General features: G+C 41.8%; 1 protein-coding gene across 1 annotated transcript in view; it reads left to right on the top strand.

Annotated features, from left to right (window-relative positions):
• SI (sucrase-isomaltase) overlaps window positions 1–22,370 on the top strand; it is a 143,387-nt gene that overhangs the window by 15,066 nt on the left and 105,951 nt on the right. Inside the window, exons 4-12 of the mRNA XM_048507076.1 lie at window positions 657–777; window positions 1,793–1,902; window positions 4,740–4,891; window positions 7,546–7,717; window positions 11,941–12,040; window positions 13,855–13,967; window positions 14,987–15,112; window positions 19,760–19,891; window positions 20,031–20,150. Coding sequence (XP_048363033.1) covers window positions 657–777; window positions 1,793–1,902; window positions 4,740–4,891; window positions 7,546–7,717; window positions 11,941–12,040; window positions 13,855–13,967; window positions 14,987–15,112; window positions 19,760–19,891; window positions 20,031–20,150 — 1,146 coding nt within the window. The remainder of the gene's footprint in view (window positions 1–656; window positions 778–1,792; window positions 1,903–4,739; window positions 4,892–7,545; window positions 7,718–11,940; window positions 12,041–13,854; window positions 13,968–14,986; window positions 15,113–19,759; window positions 19,892–20,030; window positions 20,151–22,370) is intronic.

Here is a 22,370-nt window from a genome sequence, read left to right as displayed (position 1 = left end):
CTTTTCTGTTGGAGGATTCCTCCACTGAAGAAAAAAAAACCCACTTAAGTTGGAGAATGTCTCCTGAAACTGGAGAGAAGACTTCAATCTCAGTGGAATGGCAAGATAGGAGTAGAATTCACAATGTGGATGAAGCTGATCAGGTGCAATTTTTACCTCCAATTCCATCCAGCTATGAGTGACTGTACATATATGTTCCTCTCTTGATTTGCCCTACTTCTATCACTGTTTGGGTTGTGTCTAGTTGAACTAAGAGATGTTGAACAATAATCTGGACATGTGTTAAACCATTTATAAGACTGGACTAGCCTGTGTGAAAAAAAGAAGGCAGTAGAGGATAGCTTGAACATATGAATTTCCATTGTTCAGCAGTTAGCACATTTGCCTAGCATACAAAATATCCCTGGTTTGAATCCAGGCAAAAGTGGTTCAGTTTAAAGGTCAGCAGGCTTGCCTAATGCTTGAGAGGTCTCCAGTTCAAAACCAGCTAGCACTTGGGGGTAACAGGCGCAAAATGCTTTCTTACTCTGTGATGTTATAAACAATCCATCTCACAAATCAGCTCCGAGAAGCTTATGAAACACAACTTAATCTCCAGAAATGTATTTAAAGAGTTTTGCTGCTACAGTTGTTAAATTGTTTGAATCCCAATACAGAAACTGTGCGTACTTCGTGGCTGCTGCTGGAAACCCCAGAATGAATCATATATACCCTGGTGCTACATCTCCAGGAGTCATGGGTACCAAATGTATGGGTCACGGAAAGACAACCGAGCAGGTAAGAAGATTATTGTATGTGCACAACACCTATACTAATATTTTACATTTACGATCTGAATAATATCTCTTCAGAAAAATAGGACAATGAATCATTATAGCTAGGTTAGAATACAGACATAAATCCCAGGTGGCTTATGAGGTGTCTATCCACGGTGGCTGAATTGCCCTCAATTGCCAATGCTCAATCAAGTTAGCACCTGGAGAAAAATGGGGGAGGGGTCCAATCTTATAAATGCTGTGAAATCACAGCCACTCTCCTCTTTCCAGCACAAAGGGATTTCCCCAATCTCTATGGTCATTGCCACAAAGGTAGGGGGGATTCCTAGAGTGCTGTGGTGACTGTGATTACCTGAGTCTTCAAAGACACTTCCTCCCTGGCTTTACCTCTCAGAATCTCCCCAAATTCACAACTATGGTCCTGGTAACCTTGACCCCAAGCCTTATTCATCCTAAACTGCAAGTACTGGCTTTGGCCAACATAAAAGGCAAGGCATATTGGTGATGACTCACTTTCTAAAGAGCTGTGCAGACGAACTGGTGGAAAGAGATCTATTGCCCTGGAAGGATTAGCATCCTGCAAACCTTTTCTAGAGCCCATTGTATGTTAATTGGAAAACAGGCTTTATTGCTTGCTTGTGTGTGTTGTCTTAACTCACAAGATTGCTGGGCTGTAAATTAAAAAAAAAACAGAATTGTAAACCTTACCATTCTCCATACTGCCATCTATGGAGCAAGTGTCACTGAACAAAGTGAGAGTGATTTTTGATTCAAAGAGAACTAAGATTGCACAGCTAATGTGCTGTCTTCATCAACACCAGCTAATTTTGCTCAGTGGTCATTTTGAACAGGTTGGTGGGAGCTGCCAAAATGACCATTTGAGAGAATTGCTTTTCTTTTCTATCCTGTCTTTCTCTAGTCGCTTAGGAGCCTGGTAGTGCATTTGTCCAGAAAAGTTCAAAGGCTGACTCCTAGTTCAGATGTTATAAGTCATGTTTCTCATTGTTCTTCCCAAGGCTTCGAGGCTAGACTAACAATGCTGCCTGCTCCATCCCTGTTTGGAGGTGACATTAACACCCTTCTTCTGACTGCAGAACATCAGACTAAAAACCGGTTCCGGTTCAAGGTTAGATTATTAATTATTGTAACTCGTGTTAGGTGCTTACATGTCTTTGTTATAAAAGAGGATATGATAGTCCAGATGGAAAACGTATCTCAGCCAATGGAGTGACTCATACTTTGCCCTTGTCCCTTTACTGCATATTCTAGAACAGTAACCATAAATCTACTCAACAAGCAAACAATATTGATTTTAAGTGCTTGAAAAAAAGGTCAGGTATTTTTTTTCTTTTAAATACTTATTAATAAGCCTTCTGGGATTATTAGAAGAAATAATAGGCAGACTTTACCTTGGTAAGCTCAACCCCTTTTAGGACTGGAAGGAGGAAACATAAAAATGGTTTGAAACCATAACCTCTAGCTTTTCAATGTAATCCTAAACTGAGTTAAATCCTTCTACGAAAACTGACTTCAATGGATTTAACTCTGCTTAGCACACTATTGCTAGGCAGCATAGTGTATTTGAATCTCTTCTCATTGATAAATGGGATTTGCCATGAATTAGTAAGAAAACCATGGGTTAAGGAAATTCTGTCATGATGCATCAGACGTGGTGGATGAAGGGCATACTTGGCATGGCCATATCTGTTAATTCAAATGTATATGAATATCCTTTTAAAATTACGTAGAGGTTTTGAGTTGAGGGTGCAGGAAGATAGCAAGTTCCTTTACTGCAAACAGGAGCTGTATTGAGGTGATAAAAGGAGAGCTGTTTATGTTATGGACTGATTATACTTAGTACACTTTATCTCATTGAAAATGACTGCTAGATGTTCATAGGAACGTTTCAAGTTTGGAGCTAAAGGTTGCATTCTTGAACACTTCAAGCACTTACTTTAAATGGATATCAGTTGGATTTGAACCACTATGTTCACAGCTGTGGACATCATTTTGCAGCCATGGCTGAGACCAGGCTGTATCAAAGTGGTTTTCAAACCATGTTCTGGAGAATTTCAGAGTTCCTTTGAAGCTCATCAGGGCTTTCCTACTAAGAACATTATTAGCTGGGGTTGCCAGCCTCCATGTGGGCTCTGGACATCTTCCAGAATTACAACTGATCCCCTGAGATCACTTCCCCTGAAGAAAATGGCTGCTTTGGATGGTGGACTCCAGGGCATTGTATCCTGCTGAGGTCTCTCTGCTCCCTTCACCAAACCCCACTTTCTCCAGGCTCCACTCCCAAATCTCCAGGGATTGCCTATTACAAAATTTTCAATGGACAAAAGTCTCAGAAACACAGTTTGCCTCACAATCTTTCCTTACAATGTATAGCCACAGGGTAATATTTTCACAGACAGGTCCACGAGGAGTAGCAGCAAAGCTAGAAGAGCCTGTATCTTCAAATATTATGAAAGGTTCAGGAGTCCCCCACAGATGGCTGGGGTAGTTCAGGAAAGGAACATCAGAAGAGAAGCTTGAATAGCAGTTTTTTTGAGGATGAACTTGTAAAAGAGCTTTGTTTGGGAGAATCTACCAAAATCCTATACAGGAATCTAATTTTAAGCAAAGGAGATCCCACAGGCTAGTTTAAATAAAAAACAAAAGCAATCTCAAGGTTGAATCTTCTCTATAAATCCTTGTTAGCACAATAACATGTAGCTGATTTGACTCCTTAGTGTTTCCTTGAGTATAAAAAAAGTAAATATTTCGGATGCAGACATTATAAACAGCACCTTATATGAAAAGAACAAGAGTCCAGTAGCACCTTAAAAACAAACAAAATTCCTGGCAGGGTATGAACTTTCATGAGTTGCAACTCACTTCTTCAGATGCAAAGAAGTGAGCTGTGACTCATGAAGGCTCATATCCTGCCAGAAATATTGTTAATCTTTAAGGTGCTACTAGACTCTTGCTCTTTCCTGCTGCTACAGATATACTAACACAGCTACTCATCGTAATCTATTTTATATGAAGACATTTGCCAGATTTGTATCAATATATAGTTGACATATTGATTCCCTGCCAGTATCCAATTTTCCAATAGATTACAAATATTCACTTAACCAAATATCAGATCTTAATTCTTTTGGCAATAGTTGAAATGAGGCAACAATGTATACTGAAGTATTTGAAATTGTGGTAAAGTTATTGTTATATTGTTGCGTCTCAGGCATTGTTCAGTTTCACTACAGGCATATTTAAATATACCTTTTTAACCATCAAGTCACAGGTCACCCAGTAGGGTTTTCTAGGCAAGAAATGTTGGAGGTGGTTTGCCATTTCCTGCCTCCACAACCCTGATATTCCTTGGAGGTCTCCCGTCCAAAATGTAGCTGAGGTCTGGGCTGAGACACCCAGCAAGTTTCCATGGCATGAGTGGGGATTTGAACCTGGTTTCTCACATTCTAGGACCAACACTGTAACCACCCTACCATGCTAGCTCTCTAAAATACACTCTTCGACAATCCATTTAATGAAAATGCATTCTTCAGAAAAAAAAATATAACTACTGATAAAATAGGCTTTTAATGGAAGAGTCTAAAAAACACTTTGCCAATCAGAAAATTTGTATGTATTCATTAACTACAGCTACTGAGAGTGACTAATAAATCCAGGATTTAATTTTGAAGTCTAACACAGTTGATTATATCTCTAACATATAACATCTATTCCAGGTGTCTGCAACCTGTGGCTCTCCGGATGTTCATGGACTACAAATCCCATCAGCCCCTGCCAGCATGGTCAATTGGCCATGCTGGCAGGGGCTGATGGGAATTTTAGTCCATGAACACCTGAAGAGCCGCAGGTTGCAGACCCCTGATGAGGGGAGTTATGCTACTAAATAAGTAGATTGCAATTTAGGAGGCCCCTGTTAACCTTGTTTTAATTGATTTTTTAAAAAAGATTACTGATCCCAACAATGCAAGATATGAAGTCCGGCCTGAGATTCTAAACCCCTTTACAGGGACTGTGGACACCACATTCAACTACAGAACTGAACTAACTGAAAATCCCTTTGGCATCAAAGTGATCAGGAACAGCAACAACAAAGTTCTGTAAGTGATCTGCTTGTTTTTATCATTTTAATACTGCTGATTTTATTACTTTAATGCTGCTCCAATATCCAAGCATTCCCTTTAAAGTGCACATCCAGGGGTTTCCAAAATGTCTAGCTTCCAGGAACCTGCAGAACACATGAACGTTTGTAATGGAACCTCTTTTTGCAAAAGATTCTGAATCATAGAGTTGAAAGGACCCCAAGGGCCATCAAGTCCAACCCCCTGCAATGCAGGAATGCATAATCAAAGCACCCCTAACAGATGGCCATCCAGCCTCTGTTTAAAAACTACCAAAGAAGGAGACTCCACCACACTCTGAGGTAGTGCATTCCACTGTCGAACAGGCCTTTCTGTCAGGAAGTTTTTCCAGATGTTTAGGTGGAATCTCTTTTCCTTCACCTTGAACCCATTACTCCTGGTCCTAGTCTCTGGAGCCACAGTCCCATGTGTACACATGTGTGTATATATTATATGTGTGTATGTACATAAACATATATGTATCTCGATCTAAAACAGATACATTTAGATCACAACCTCATGATCATGTGCAATCAAACAATACAATACAGAAAGTATAGTGGTTGTACTGCGACTTAGTCTCAAACACTTCTTTAAGGTTAGCACAGACTTGATTCTGTTGAATTCTACAGAAGCAACTGGCTACTGATGGAATCCTCTGTGTATTTTTTTAATCAAATCTGAGTGCTGCAAAGTTGCAGGAAGTGGAAGCCGGAGGCATATGGCTATAAAACACTGCTGCTGAAAACTGCAGTATGGCACCACAGCTCATAGATAAAAGACAGCACTATACTCTTGGCTGTGTGTTTTAACAACTACAACAATTTGATGAATGGTCCCCAATACATTTTCCTCCCACCCTGTCCAGGCAGTTCAGGGCTATGTACATTGTTCTCCCATTCCCATTTTAACCACATCACCTGATGAGGTAGCTTGATTTGAGAGAGTGAAAGGCTCGGTTCTCCCAGATTCTAGTAAACCAGCACTGAGACTCCACACCAGCTTGTGCCCTTTTGAGGACTGACAAAATAACACATCAACTATGAGCTAACCACAAGTATTTATTCTTTCTTGCAATGCATTGTACAAATGAAATGAGTTGATATGGTTTATTGCTTTTATGGATTGAAATTGTGCTGGGCCATGAAATTCGAATGGAATGGGAACTCCCATCTGGAAGTACATGTGGCACCTTCCTGTGTCAGCTGCTTTTGAATGCTATAACCTGTTTTCAAAAGTATCTGATAGAGTATTTTCATTGGCTCTTGGGAAATAACATTGCAATGTATTTGAAATCAGTTGATTATGTTTTTGTGCCAATTAAAGATTTCTTCCCAGGAAATAACCATGGAACAGGTCCTTTTACATAGGTAAAAATATTGGGTGGTTAGTGATGGGATTGGCACTGGCTAGTAGGAACCTTTGTCATTCATGGAACTACACAATATGCCATAGTGTGCCATATTGGGTAAGAGAACTGCATTTTCCCAATTATAACAATATTGCTAATTTTATACTGCAATTGATGTTCCAACTAGAGGAGAGAGGTTTGGAACTGCTTCAACAGCTGTGTAATAACAGTGCAATCTTTGTCCACTAAGACACTAGTCTAGCAGGGCCCTAGGAGAAAATTGGATAAAGATTCTATTCCTGATAAACCTCTCACGTAGAAGTGGGGGGGGGGGGAGTGCAGAAATACACTCTGTTTCCTTTTCAGGTCACCATTAAAGTGACAAACAAAAGATGATTAATTACTTACCTCTTCAGAGCTGGCTTATATTTGGCCATTTACAGAGAAAACAGCCCTAGCCCAGAGAGCAGCCAGTTTTAAAGTAATGATGCTGAAACAGCTTTGGTATTTTGGCGGTACCTCTGAGCGCGGACACCTGCTTTGTGCAGCTAACAACAGCATGAAACAGACTACACATCTAATTAAGAATTCATGAGAAGAACTGCTATGGTTGCAAATATACCCCAATCTTATTATCAAGGTGTGGAATAAATAGCTGCGGTACTGTGCTTCAGAGACTCCTTCCAGTGATAAACTCTATTTAGAATTTTCAGCTTACACAGTATCTTCCTTTTTATTTTAGCGCAAGGTTTTTTGTTTTGCTTTGTCCAATACGAGAGCCTTCTCGACATGACATTTCAAGGGGGTTTACTATTTAAAACACACAATAAAAGGTACAAGAAACATATGTATGATTCACACAGGCTTAAAATTCTAGGCAACCTAGGACCGGCCACTTTCTGTTTCAGCAGAACCTTCCTTTACAGGGCTGTTGTGAATGTAACATGTAGGATAGAAACACCACCTGATGTTAATCAGAGGAGGGGTGGAAGAAATATGTGATAGGTAGGTCTTTAATACCCTCTTCAGGAAATAGTGGAATAAATTGACCAGAAGACATACATAATAGGAATTCCAGGGAAGGTGTGGAAAGGGTTCCCATAGCTGCATTCAATTATTGTTGGTGGTGTTAATTCCTCATGATATTGTGTGTAAATTACTGTCAAGTTGTAAATGACTTACAGTGGCCCCAGCAAGGGACTTTCAACATAAGTGGGAAGCAGAGGTGGTTTGCCATTGCCATATCTTACTTCAAAATGATATCTCGCCATTTTTTCATCAGGTTTGACAGCACTGTAGGACCACTGGTATATGCTGACCAATACTTGCAGATCACAACTCGAGTGCCCAGTGTGAATGTTTATGGGATAGGAGAACACATCCATAGACAGTACCGGCATGACTTCAACTGGAAAACATGGCCTATCTTTACCCGGGATGCTGCGACTAATGGAGTAAGTGATAAATATTTTGTTGTGCTTTATTAAGAATAAGTTTCTGTGCAATGATAGAGAAAATGATACACCTGAATTAAACCAAGTTGAAAAAAGCACCAAATATCATAACGACAGCTGTTCTGAATCAGACCAATGTTCTGTCTGTTCTAGGGTCCGTTGACATTGTCCTCACATAACCTGTGAGTCCAAGTGGGTCAAAGACGCTGAAGCATCCCATTGTTGTTTTCTTATACTTATAGGGTTACCTACTCAGGATTGGGAAATTCCAGGATGTTGGGGGGGTGGAGTCTGGGAAGGATGGGGTTTCAGAAAGGGAGGGGGCTAAGTAGGGTATTATAGTATCTGTCCTCTAAAGCAACCATTTTCTTCAATGGAAACAGTAGCCTGGGGATCAGTTTTAATTTGGGAAAATCTCTAGGTCCAAATTGGAAGGTGGCAGCTCTAAGCATAGTTTACTAAATTCCATGAATATGTCTAATTTTATTTTAAATAAAAGCAGCAATGAAGTGGGACATTTAAGGCTAACCAAGGCTGTTTCCGCAGCCCCACCGGCATGAATTATGCCAGTGGAGGCTCGGGGACTGCTCGCACGGCAGCCCCGCAGATCTGCCACACCGGAGAGGCCTCCACTGACCTCCATGGGTCGGAGGGCAGCATGGGTGGGTCTCTGCAGCCCTCCAGAGCGACATTGGGCAGGCAGGTCAGTGGAGGCGATGGGAAAAGCACCGCGCCAGCGGGAAGACGCTGCTTTTCAAAAACCTTGCTGGATGAGTGAGGTTTGAAGTGGCAGCTTCACGCCGCTCCAGGGCAACCAGGACAACACTGCTGCAAAGCGTTTTTGCTGTCCCTGGGGTGCTGTATTCTGCCCGTGCGGAAACGTTCAAGTTTATTCCAGCATAAGCTTTTTGTGAGTCTGACCACACTTCTTTAGCTGCATCTGGAAAAGAGTTCCCAGAGGGCAACCAGGTGGGGCAGGGACACTTTTAATAACATCTGGAAGTGACATCATGCCTCTCTAGGATTCACTGGGAACTCTATGGACAAAATTCCTGCCACTTATTAAATACTTTTTTCCAATACTCAGCAGTTCATTCTTCCAGTTTTGGGCACATAGCCTACTTTCAGAAAAACATAAGAAAACAATGGAAGCTTCCATGTAGGGCTTGGAGTTATATCATTCACACATAATACTGTGTGAAAGAGCCAGCATGGTGTAGTGATTAAGAACCAGTGGACTCTAAGCTGGAGAACTGGGTTTAATTTCCCACTCCTCTAATTGAGCTGTGGACTCTTCATCTGGTGAACCAGGTTTGTTTCCCCACTCCTACATTCGTGCTGGGTGACCTTAGGCAAGTCACAGTTCTTTGCAACTCTCTCAGCCCCACCTGCCCCAAGGTGTTTGTTGTCGGAAAAGGAAGGGAAAGGTGTTTTCAAGTCCCTTTGACTCTCTTTTCAGGGGAGAAAGAAGGGGTATAAATCCAAACTCTTTTTCTTCTGTTCTAAATATAACCTTCCCTTAGAGAGGAAACTATTTTCTAGTGTGTGAGGTCTGTGTGTCATCTGAAGTGGTACAGCCAAGACAAAAAAAAATACCACATCAGGAAGAATTAGACCAGTAGAGTCTATAGAGAGTCAATGGAGTTAAATCAGTTATGTCAAACATGAGTTGCTAATTTAAAAACAATGTGAGAATTTATTTTGTCACTAGTACTAACTTTCTATTTTCAGCATAACCCTTTTGGGGATGTGGATTGTCGTATATTCTTGCTATATTTATGCATATTTTCTCTTTGAACAAGAGCATTTGTTTGCTAAGGCATGTAAACACTTTTATAAACTAGAGATACAGATGATGAGCAGATAAGGATGAGGCGGGTGGAACTGAGAATTTTTGATGTTGTGAAATGGGCTTTTTTAAACACTGGCTTTTTTCCCTCCTTCTGTGTGGCAAAAATTTGAGGTTCGGCTCAGAGTGAAGCCTGAAGGATTTATGAAGTGATTAATTTCATGGGCACTCCAGGATATAGGGTGGAATGGGAGATATTCAAAATACTTGTTTAGTATACGAAAATACTTGTTTAGTATATGAAAATAAAAGGGGACATTAATCACAGGGACTATGTGCGATTTATATTCATCTTCACTGCATCCTTACAAAGGGGCTTTCACAGGCCTGCAGATCTTGACAGATTTCTTCCTAGGCCTTAGCAACAGGAGGTGTGCCCCTCCCAGAGCCCATTGTGATGGTTTCTTCCCACTCAAACCATCACATGTTCTAGGAGGGTGCGCCTCCCCCCCAGTTCTTTCTTTGCTGCCCATGTGAGCAGACCTGCTACATTTCCTTTCTTCTTCATTCGATTTGTGAGGACGGTGTCTACACCAGTTGAGATGGCTTTGGTTGGTCTCACTGTGGTTGGTCTCACTGCCTACTACCTGGTCTTCGTGGGCTTCTCTTCACTCCTCAGGAAGGACATTTTTGCTGGACTTTTGCTGGCTATAAGGTGTAGGATTGACTTGTCATGGCCTTCAAAGCCCCCTTTAAGAAATGCTCTGAATGTGGAGCAAAATAATGTTCCACAGTGAAGAGCACATCTCTTGCCTACTCTGTCTGGGTGAAGCCTGTTTGGTGTAGTCTTAAAAACAACTGTCAGTGGTTTATGCCTAAGGCAAGATCCAAGGGTGCGTTGACTAAAAGCAGTCCTCTGGGAATGGACCCTTCCATCGGCCACCTCAGCCATGGCAGCCCAGACTTCTTCTCGCCCACTCTCATCTCACTTTGCTTCTGAGAGACCTCCTACAGTTCCAATGATCCATTCTAAACCAGACTCTGAGCCATCATTCTTCATTCCTGAGTGCTCCATTCTGTCCATTCGGAATACTCCCTATCATGTGTGAGGCTTTGGTTCTGAAATCTTCAGATTGCACCCGTTCAACCTCCTCAGATCAGTCTAAAAACTGTCTGTGTCCAAGTCTGTGCTTGCTTCCATTCCAGACATAGCACCAAGGGTGTCTCCGACTATGACTGGGACCCCATCTATTGGATCCAAGCCTCCTGAGTTGCTTTTCTCTGTATCTGCAGATGAGCTGCATCTAGACATACCTCAAGAATGGTTTCCCTTTCAGGCATCCCTGCCTACTACCTGGCCTCAGGGTGTTTTGGCTACCTTTCTTTCCATCATTAGCTCAGTTCCAGCAGTGGATGAAAACACTTTTCACTCTTCTATGGGAAAGCCTGCCCTGGTTCCTCTGGCTGAAGTTGCCTCTTACACCTTGCCATACCCAGTTTTGAAAGAAGGGGAAGTTGATTGTGCCTCTGTCTGTGGCTCTGAAAGTCTATCTGAGTCATGTCCTGATGAACATGTCAGTGACTTTGTACCTGTTTCTCCTAGTGAGGATCAATGAAGAACATATGATTAGAATAGAAAGGACTTTGGATACAGACATCATTGGCGCCGACCAAAAACCTAAGAAGAAAATTGTCAGTATGCTATACACTGATACCCCTGGAACAGTGGCCTTTCCCATATTAGAGGGCCTTTCCAACCTGGCTGTCCCCAGTTGACAAAATCCTTCCCCATGTTAGAGGACATTTCCAACCTGGCTGCTGCTATCTGGCAAAAACTGAATGGGCCCTAAAAGCAGCTTACATCATTCTCCTGTTCTCCATGTTATCCTCACAACAATACTGTGAGGTAGGTTAGGTTGAGAGTATGAGACTGGTTCAAGGTCACACAGCAAACTAGGATGGCACCAGAGGGGATTAGAACCCCCTGAGAACATTGCCAGGAAGGTAGTCTTCCAGCACAATACTAAAGCAATAACATAATTTATAACCAACCTGGTAGCACCTATGCAGTCCAGCACATAAGGAAGAGATCAAGAGAAATATCCCAGACAAATAGATGGTACTCAGTGAAACAAACAAAAAACCTTCATAAACAGGTTTATTGTAAGAGGGAGGGAGGGAGGGAAGGAAGGAAGGAAGGAAGGAAGGAAGGAAGGAAGGAAGGAAGGAAGGAAGGAAGGAAGGAAGGAAGGAAGGAAGGAAGGAAGGAAGGAAGGAAGGAAGGAAGGAAGGAAGGAAGGAAGGAAGGAAGGAAGGAAGGAAGGAAGGAAGGAAGGAAGGAAGGAAGGAAGGAAGGAAGGGTAATTGGATTCAAAAAGGTGTGGAAAAATGTCAAAACAAAATAAATTTAAATTTTCTCTTCTTTCCTTCAAAGGACATGATTAACCTATATGGAGCTCATCCTTTCTTCTTGTGCCTGGAAGATGAGAGTGGAAAGTCTTTTGGTGTTTTCCTCATGAATAGCAACGCAATGGGTAAGAACATTTCTTTTGATGTATGGTCAGGCATCCAGCTGGTTTCCTTATGCCCTTTTAAAATCATTTCAAGAAACTCTTGCCCAGAGGCCGATCAGTTGTTGTTGCCCCAATTTCTAGATTTGTTGTGAGATATTTTCCTGGGCAGCAAATTGTAAGTTTTCCTTCCTGTAAGACAAGATTTTTTCCTCCTAATCTGCATCATTGCTGTGATAGCAAATATCAAATGAGAATGTGGTTGCAGAAGTATCACAGATTCCTATTGGATGGTGCCTGTGTAATCACTGTGACCAGTGATGATGGGAAACAATCTCTTCTCCACATTTGGTAGCCTTTTAAACCACATCAGTTTTTGAAGGCCTAACAAGGTTTTTATGAGGTCTAACAATAGAGTTACCAAATGGGGCCAGAGAGCTCCTGCAATTACAAGTAGTCTTCAGGAGTCGCATAGCTACCACGGGGCTGGGGAAGGGGCGCCCTGCCCTGGGTGCACACCTTTGGTGTCACATGGGAGGTGGAAAATCACCACCATACCCTTCCCCCTTCCCCCCTTGCCTGCCCCCCCAAGCCTGGCAGAAGCCCAGAGCAGCCTGGCAGGCCCAGCCAGGCTGCTTTTCAGCTGGTTGCTCTTTGCAGCCAGCTAAACTAAGGTAAGAGAGGAGCATGAGGGGCTGGACCCCACCCCCACCCCCACTACTTACCTTAGTTTAGCTAGTGGTCCAGCCAGGCTGCTTTTTCAGCCGGCTGCTCTTTGCAGCCAACTGAACTAAGGTAAATGAAGGTGGGAAGCTGCAAAGGGGGCATTACAGAGGGTGCCCCCCTGTTCCCCAGTTACCTTAGTTCAGCAGGCGGCCCAGCCAGGCTGTTTTTTAACCGGTTGCTCTTTGCAGCTGGGTGAACTAAGGTAAGAGGGGGCGGGACCCCATGGGAGGGGCAGGGCACTTCAATGGGGCCTGGGGGCAGGGCCACGGAGCCATTTTGTCCCAGGTGCCATTGGCTATTTTCTCCCACTTGTGATTCTCCCTGCCACCCACCATTTGGTGAAGATTTCCCTCAGAGATTTCCTCTGTTTGCAGCTGATTTGCCTGTGATTTCATTGTATAAAGTACATGCATAAAAGTTAGTTTGGACTGGCGAACCTGCGCACATGTTGTTTTCCCTTTTTTGTTTCGAGGGAGGTGTCTTCAAAGCTAAGACAACAAGATATAAGAACCAGCTTATATTTTGAGTCATTGCAGCTTTTAAACAAAAACAAACAAAAAAAGAAAAATGACAAATGCGCAGGATCGCCAGTCCAAACTAACTTTATTCATGCACTTTATGCAGTCAATTCACGGGGGAATGAACTGCAATCAGAGGAAACCTCTGGGGGAAACCTTCACCAAGTGGCAGGTGGCAGGGAGAATCACAAGTGGGAGAAAATGATGGGTCTGAGCTGTGACAAAAATGAAAGTAAAATCTAGTGGGGAGTGGGTTGAAAAAAAAGAACTTTCCCCCCAGCAATGCTTTTGGTTTTCTGCACTATGCAAAAAAAAAAAAAAGCCAAAACAGTTCTTTTCCAAATGTTTTCAAGACGTTTCATTGGTGCATAAAGGGCCTTTGTTGGGGAGCTGGCAACCGTGCAAATAGCCATTAATTTTTGGTTTGGCATTCTTTCATTCCCTTTTCCATACCCATGGTCCATGCAGTTAGTATTGTAGACAGTCATCCTCCGCTGAAATGTGAGTTGACCCTCTATGTCTGTTTGTGGCAAAAAAAATCTCTTGTGTCTAGCTTATACTTACAATGAATCTGATTTTGTTTTTTCTTGGTAGATGTTGTATTCCAGCCTGCTCCATCCATAACATACAGAACAACTGGTGGAATTCTAGATTTCTATATTTTCTTGGGAGATACCCCAGAACAAGTTGTCCAAGAATATACATCAGTAGGTTTCTAATGCTTTCAATATTTCTTCTTAGTCAGCGATGCAACTTTGGATATATTTTGGGAAAGGTACTACTATTGTGGAGTCCATTAAGAATGGCTGGTGCCACTCATGCTGTTGTGAATGTTGCTTGTAATAACAGGATTACTTTCGATCCAAGGACATGTTAATCGTTATATTTTTTCACAACCCCTTTCTATGGGAAAACACTGTTTTCACAAAGAATGCTCCCAATTGCAGTAAAGAACCTTTGACTCTTCCCTGAAAATAGAAGGGAGCAGTGAAGCCAGGATTCTGAAATATTGCAAATGGTTTACTCATTAACAAAGCAATACTAAGGAGAGTTACGCCCTCTAAGCCCATTCATTTCAATGGGGTTAGTAACTCTGCACAGGATTGCACTGTAACTTTACTTGTATTCCTACAATAACAGACACTGTTTGTTTTCTCCCTTGATTTCTTTTCAACTTGCTTTTTCTATTCAAGATAAAAATGCTTGTCTTCACTCATATAACTATATCTGGAACCAAAGGAGAACACTTCAGGGTGCTACATGCGTAACCCCATCCTTGATCTATTTTTTTAAAAAGTAATTTCAATATTCTAGCATGATAACTTCCCTTAGAAACAAGCTGGGGTGTCTGGCTTGCTTTATATTATAAATTGCAGTTTCAGGGGTTATCAATTTGCATTCAATGTTTGAAATGCAAAGAGTTGGTGATCATCCTAACAATACTTCTGTGTTGTGTAGAGAAGGCACTATTGTTCATATTGTGCCTAGGGCAAAAGTCCCCTAGTACAAATTAACTCTTGGAAGAGTTAAAAATGACTGGGGAAGGTAACGGCAAACCACCCTGTAAATATAGTCTATGAGTTCACCCAATGGGTCAGTAATGACCAGAAACTTGCACAGAGGATTACCTTTACCTTTAAATCATCTCTACCTTCCCCTCCTAAAAACTCATTAATGTGACAGAATCGTTTTCAAAAAAACTTATTTTCATGTTTTAAATTTGCAGCTTATAGGATTGCCACGAATGCCTTCCTATTGGAATTTAGGATTCCAGATTTGTCGCTGGAACTACGGAGATATTAATGATCTGAAAGCTGTGGTAGAAAGAAATCGGGCAGCTGGAATACCTTATGTAAGTATAAGGGGACTTGCAATACAAGGGTCTGGTGACCTCTAGGATGCTTTTGAAATGGTAGCCAGTTCTTTGTTTACAGGCAGTTTCAACTTCTTTCAGTTTTGTGCTCCTGTTTCCCTACTCCGATGTACTAGTGAACATGGCAAAAACTAAATTAGATTCAATTGTCTGTAGGAAGAAGAATAGTGATCAGGTAGATGGTACCCACAGTCGCATAGCTGCAGCAGGGTGGAGGGATTCCATGCTCCGGGCATGTGGGGGGGCACCGCAGGGGGGCAGTGCAAGGGACCATTTTGCCCCAGATGCCATTCCCCCCCAGTACCACTGGGAACCCATACAGTTGTTCTTTTCATATACTATCATAGAATCTTGTTTGGAAAGGAAGTTGTTGGGTGGAACTCGCAGTAATCAATCATCAAGAACTGTAGTTAGAAGTGCATGTGTTTGGAATGCCAAGAAGTTGGATTGAGATAAAATTTGGCAATTTCTACCCAATTTTCTCTTCCCCCTTATGTCATTCCTCAGGATCCCACATTCTCCATGAATGACTTCATTTTTAAAATTTTATTTATTTATTAGATTAATTTTTTAGATTCATTAGATTTATTAGGTCAGTCTTGGGATAGCTAATAGCATAAAAATATCAGCAACTGAAATACCTAAGTTCATTAAAGACAACACCATTCAAATTCCCATTTGGCACCACAATTATTGCAATAAAATTTTGGGTGACCACCAGAGGGAGGAACATGAATAAAACCAAGAAATCACACCATAATAATGGAGGCTGTAGAAGGCTGGAGAAAGAAGGGAGAAGTAGAGGACTTCCATTTTGCTACTGCAAAATTTAATGTGAATCAATTTCTTGGAATTTCATGCGCGTGACAGCCAGAGATGAGACCTCCATGAGAACGACCTCTAAAACTGATAAGGAAAAAAGTCTTTAGCTAGAATTACATTACCAGAGAATGTTTCTTCTAGGAAACAAACATTGTTCAAAAGGTATTTCAATAGCGTCAGACAAACAAATCTAAAGAATAATAAGGTTGTCAAATTTTAGGATATAATTTTAAAAGGAATTATGCACACTGGGAGCCAAGTGGAAAGGGAGTATTCTCCAGTGGTTGAGGAAATCAAAATGAGAACAGGTGCTAAGTTTCCTCATACTTGGGAGAATTTACTTACTGCAAGGAATAGTCTGTTGATGCCAAAAAAGTCAGTTCTAACAGAAAGTGAAACAACATTTTCTTGTTTTGATTAAGGGTGTTGGATTTGGGGGAAACCAATTTTATATGTAATGTTAATGCGTAGGGATGCCTGTGACGATGCCTGCTTCTTGATGTTCACTTTTCATCAATCTGCTTCCCTACATTCCTTCTTTATACATTAAGGTAGAAATTACAGAAAATATAATGACTTGGCAGGTTACCATGGTAATAGAAAGGGGGAAATGAATTATATAACATACAGTAAATGTTCCTTATTCAGTCTATGCATGCATAAAAATGCATTTTGGAAGGCCATTTTGTTTTTGAATTTTCCAGCATAAACAGGGGGAACAGAATGGCTGTTTCTGCACATCCCAATAACAGAGCCCTAGGGATGGTAAAAACACCATCCCTGGGGTGGGTGTTCGCACATCAGGTGCTGCTGCATTTTTTGTTACAATTTTGGAAAATATTTATGACAGAAAAAATTAAATAAAAATAATAAGTTAGGGTTCGGGTTAAGGTTAAGGCAAAGGCAGGGGCTCTGGGTTGCCTTTGTGTTATGTTGAGTTCTAGGGCGCAGTATGAGATTATGGCTATGGTCCGTTTCAGGTTTTGGGTTTTTGCCTTAACCCTTGCCTTTGCCTGAACATTAACCCTAACTTTTTATTTTTATTTAATTTTTTCAGTCATAAATTTTTTCCAAACTCGTAACAAAAACCCGAAACGTACAACTCACCATAGCCCTATTCTCGGGCTTAAGATGTAACTATTCCATCTTACAGGCCCTGCAAAACTGCGATAAGGCCCTCAGGTCCCTGGTCTTAGACCGAGCATTCAACCAGGCCAAGGCCAGAGATGAAAAAGCTCTGGCTCTGGTTAAGTTCAGACAAACAGTCTTCAGGCCAGGGACCACCAGTAAGTTGTTATTAGATGAACATTATGCTCTTTGATGTTTGTATTGGGAGAGGCGGGTTTGTAGGTATGCAGGTCCCAGACCATTCAGGGTTTGACAGTTAGAACAAAAACCTGAAACCCGATTCAGTATCCCACCTGGAGCCAGTGCAGCTGATGGAGCACTAGATGGGTGTGGGCCTACGGACTGGGGCACCTTTCTGCTAGGTTCATACTAGGGATGTCAGCCTCCAGGTGACACCTAGGAAAATAACAGCTCATCTCCAGACCACCGAAACCAGTTCCCCTAAACAAAATGGAAATTTAGAGGGTGGGACTCTATTACATTGTACCCCACTGAGGTTCCTGTCCTCTTCCAGCTCCATCCCAAAATCTTCAGGAGTGCCCCAACCTGACCCCTCATCCCCCACCAGTGGCCAGCCAATTCTAGTTCATACTAACCAGGGTTCATTTTTTAAGGGAGTTTGAAGTTGCAAATCCTGATTGGTTCATTTAATGAAAGTATATCCCACCTTGCTTCCTGTATCAAACTGAAGGTGGCTTATATAAGATTCCCACCAAAAGTCTCTCATTCAAGTTAACTGGGCCCAGACCTGCCTAGGCTCTCTGGAATAGATGGATCATATACCGTTCATCTGTAGCATTACCTCAGCAACAGCTCTAGAGATCACTGCGGCACTGCCAGTGTCTAGCATTTTGACAAAGTTCCTCACCAGAGACTGTTGAGAAAACTCAGCAATGAAGAAATAAGAGGGGAAGTCCTCCTATGGATTAAAAACTGGTTGAGAAACAGGAAACAAAGAGTGGGTGTAAATGGGAAGTTCTCACAATGGAGAGATGTCGGGAGTGGTGTCCCCCAAGGATCCGTTTTGGGACCAGTGCTCTTTAACTTATTCATAAATGACCTGGAAGTAGGGGTGGGTATCGTGGTGGCCAAGTTTGCAGATGATACCAAATTATGTAGGGTGGTGAGAACCACAAAGGATTGCGAAGAGCTCCAAGCGGACCTTGATAAATTAGGTGAGTGGGCTCAGAAATGGCAAATGCAGTTCAATGTAGCAAAATGTAAAGTGATGCACATAGGGGCAAAAAATCCAAACTTCACATACACGCTACAGGGGTCAGTGCTATCAGTCACAGACCAGGAAAGGGATTTAGGCGTCTTAGTTGATAGTTCCATGGGAATGTCAACTCAATGCATGGCAGCTGTGAAAAAGGCAAACTCTATGCTGGGGATCATTAGAAAAGGAATTGATAATAAAACTGCAAAGATTGTCATGCCCTTATATAAAGCAGTGGTGCGACCGCACTTGGAGCACTGTGTCCAGTTCTGGTCGCCGCATCTCAAAAAGGATATTGAGGAGATAGAAAAAGTGCAGAGAAGGGCAACAAGGATGATTGAGGGACTGGAGCACCTTCCCTATGAGGAGAGCCTGCAGCATTTGGGACTCTTTAGTTTGGAGAGGAGGCGGCTGAGGGGGGATATGATTGAAGTCTACAAAATTATGCATGGGGTAGAAAATGTTGACAGAGAGAAATTTTTCTCTCTTTCTCACAATACTAGAACCAGGGGGCATTCATTGAAAATGCTGGGGGGAAGAATTAGGACTAATAAAGGGAAACACTTCTTCACGCAACGTGTGATTGGTGTTTGGAATATGCTGCCACAGGAGGTGGTGATGGCCACTAACCTGGATAGCTTTAAAAGGGCCTTGGACAGATTTATGGAGGAGAAGTCGATTTATGGCTACCAATCTTGATCCTCCTTGATCTGAGATTGCAAATGCCTTAACAGACCAGGTGATCGGGAGCAACAGCCGCAGAAGGCCATTGTGTTCACATCCTACATGTGAGCTCCCAAAGGCACCTGGTGGGCCTCTGTGAGTAGCAGAGAGCTGGACTAGATGGACTTTGGTCTGATCCAGCTGGCTTGTTCTTATGTTCTTATGTTCTTATGTTCTTAGCAGTCACAGAGAAGCATGAAAAAGTGCCCCTGTTGAATCTGTCCTGAGTGGAAGGAGCCAATCCCTACTCAGACACACCTCTGAGATGTCAACATGCCCCATATTTCCTGTCTATGGCCCCTTCCGCACACGCAAAAGAATGCATTTTCAAACCACTTTCACAACTGTTTGCAAGTGGATTTTGCCATTCCGTACAGCTTCAAAGAGCACTGAAAGCAGTTTGAAAGTACATTATTCTGCATGTGCGGAATGAGCCTATATCATGTGGCCTGCATGGTTTATCACTCTAGCAATGATCAGAGCTGTTATGAACTCCGAAGATCCTCCCCCTCCTCATTGCTGGAGGAAAATTGTTAATTGGCTGTGTGTTGGGAGGATGAAGAATTTCTCACAATCCACTAATCCCAGATTTTTCGAAGAGATACAAAAATGTGAGGAAATTACAATAACTTGTCAATAACTTTTGTAAATGGAATTATGTATGCAGAATACTTTAAAAACCTCAGGTTATTTTTTTAAAGACTTTTTTTATCAAACTCACTTTTTCCCCCTTTTAGGATGTTCAGTACACTGATATTGACTACATGGAAGACAAAAAAGATTTCACTTATGATACAATAGCTTTTGCAGGCCTCCCTGAATTTGTTGCTGACCTTCACAGCCATGGACAGAAATACGTCATAATATTGGTAATTTCAATGATTTTAACATTTTGTAGAAAATACTGTTGATTTTTAATCCCAAGTACTTTTGTTCGACCATGGACTATGTTGTTTGCTAGTCTCTTGCACAATTCTAGAAATAGTTTCCTTCCTGTCTTTTGATTAGGATCCCGCCATAGCTACTGGGCCTCGCCGTAATAATACCCCTTATGAGGCCTACCAACGTGGAACTGCAAAGGATGTGTGGGTAAAGGAATCACAGGGATCGAAGCCCCTTATTGGAGAAGTAAGTAGTGTTTTCTTACCAGCTTCCTTACAAACTTCAGGCACAATTTATATTAACAAGTTCACCATGAAACCCCCATTGTGATGAATGGAAACAAACTATACAAGGGGATACATTCTCATCAGCTAATCTGCAGCTTGTGGGAACAGAGCAGAAGGAATGTGTATAATTGGTATCTGTATCAGGGCTAGTCACTATCTTCATGACTTAACTTAGCCATGCAGCAAGTCCACTCACCAAGCTCCATGGTTATTTAAAGGATCTCCTTGAAAGGTAAGGTCCGGGGCGGGGGGTCTATTGAGCAAGCTGTTTTCCCATTAGCTTTATTCCACATTTTGTTCAAGGACCTCAGATTGGTTGGTCTGAGTCTTCCATTCTAGTTTTTCTGCAGAACAGCCCTGTGAGTTTGTTTAAGTTCAAAGCCACTCAGTAACCTTCATGAATTACTAGAGATTTGAATCTAGGTATCCTTAGACCAGCATCATACTTTCTCCTCTAGGCATAACTCCAAATTTCTTTTTAACCAATTTGTCTCTCCATCCCCAGAATGTGGTCTCATCTGTTAAAGTCTTGTGTTTGAAACCTTAATATGTCATTTATTTCCTGTGTTAGGTTAACCAGGTCAAATTCTGTTGTTTCAAGTATTACTATATTTCATTTTAGCACCAGATGTGATGCAGGCCAGCTGAGATTCTGTTTTCTCAGTCACTGAGTACTGACATTTAATTTGCTTATGCATACCATCCACCATAATAATTCATGGACATTGTGCATTTATCCAAATTGTTTGTGTAGCAATGGCTCTTGTCCTCATGAGCAGAGGGCAGTGAACCTCTAAAGAGCTTAACAAGCATCTGCTGCCTCATCCCCAATTTTAATCTGCTGGCCCCCGGGGAAACTGCCAAAATGGGGTTCTTCTCTTCCCTAAATAATCAAAAAAGCTGGCTGCATTTCATGTTGGAAGAAGGAACAAGGAAGTTGTCACTATTTTCCTGAAACCTACTGTGCTTTATGTTAGCCTGCCTGGGTTTGGAGGCTGGGTGGCAGGGCTACATGAAATAAAAGCTCTCTGTACATTAAGGGTTGGATCCAGCCATCTTTTTCATTCAGTTTTGCCCAATTTGGCCCGCATTCCACAAGGCTTATTTCTATGCAGGTCTAACAACTGCAAAAACTTTTTGGTTGTCAAAGGGGATACACTGTTCCCTTTTTTACCAGTGGGGAAAAAATAGTTGCATAGTTAGAGCCAACCCTAGCTGTTCTGACGAAGTGGTTAACTATTCACAATATAAACTGGTGGTTCTTTAAAAAAAGATGCGAAAGTAAGAATTTTTAATTAACTGAGGACTTACAAATAACTATTATGGTTGCTACCAAATTTAGCCTAAGTTAACATCTGAAGGTAGATTTGAAAGTTGTTCTTCAAGTGAAACATTCAAGTTTATAATCTGTGCCCTTTACAGACCCTTAGTAGGACTATTTCTGAACTTTTAAATTAATTGATAGCTTGCATGGACTCTTAACTTTCATAATTTCTCTCTAAAGAGCATAATTGTGAAACAGTTGCAGAATAAATCACTCCTTCTTATTCCATATTTTTTCAGGCCTATTTCTCATCCAAATCCTGAAGTCTCATCCAAAGCCTCTATATAACAGAGATTTCAGATGTTATTTTCTAAAGTAGAACTTGATTATGGGTTGAGCTTGAGGCTACTTCATGAAACTGCAACACCAATTAAGTAAATAACTTGAAACATGAGATATGAATGAAGTTTTATACTTTTGCCACTTGTTCCTCTATTAGGGACTCACAAAAAATCATTTTTGTTACTTCTGAGATTCTTCACTAAGACTATGACTCCAGGTTCTACTGGTGATGGTAGAAAATGTGGTCAAGCCACAGTTGAGTTATGGAGACACTGGAGGATTTTTAATGCAAGACCAAACAGAAGTAGTTGACAATTGTCTGGCTCTGAGTAGCAACCCTTGACTTCCATAATGGTTTCTCATCCAGGCTGACTCTGCTTAGCTTCCAAGATCTGACAAAATTGGGCTAGCCTGGACCATAAAGATCCAGGCCAATTCTTTTTTTTTTCTGTCAAGGAACAGCTGACCTATGGCAACCCCAGGGATGGAGGGAGAGGAAACTGCACCCGGGCACGACCTGCCCATGTGTGCCCCCCGCCCCCACCCTGCCCTGCCCTGATCCGCTCCCACCGC

This window comes from Sphaerodactylus townsendi, linkage group LG08, assembly GCF_021028975.2.
Source record: "Sphaerodactylus townsendi isolate TG3544 linkage group LG08, MPM_Stown_v2.3, whole genome shotgun sequence".
NCBI lineage: Eukaryota > Metazoa > Chordata > Lepidosauria > Squamata > Sphaerodactylidae > Sphaerodactylus > Sphaerodactylus townsendi.
The sequence above is the reverse complement of the archived record's forward strand: the minus strand, read 5'-3'. Positions and strand labels throughout refer to the sequence as shown.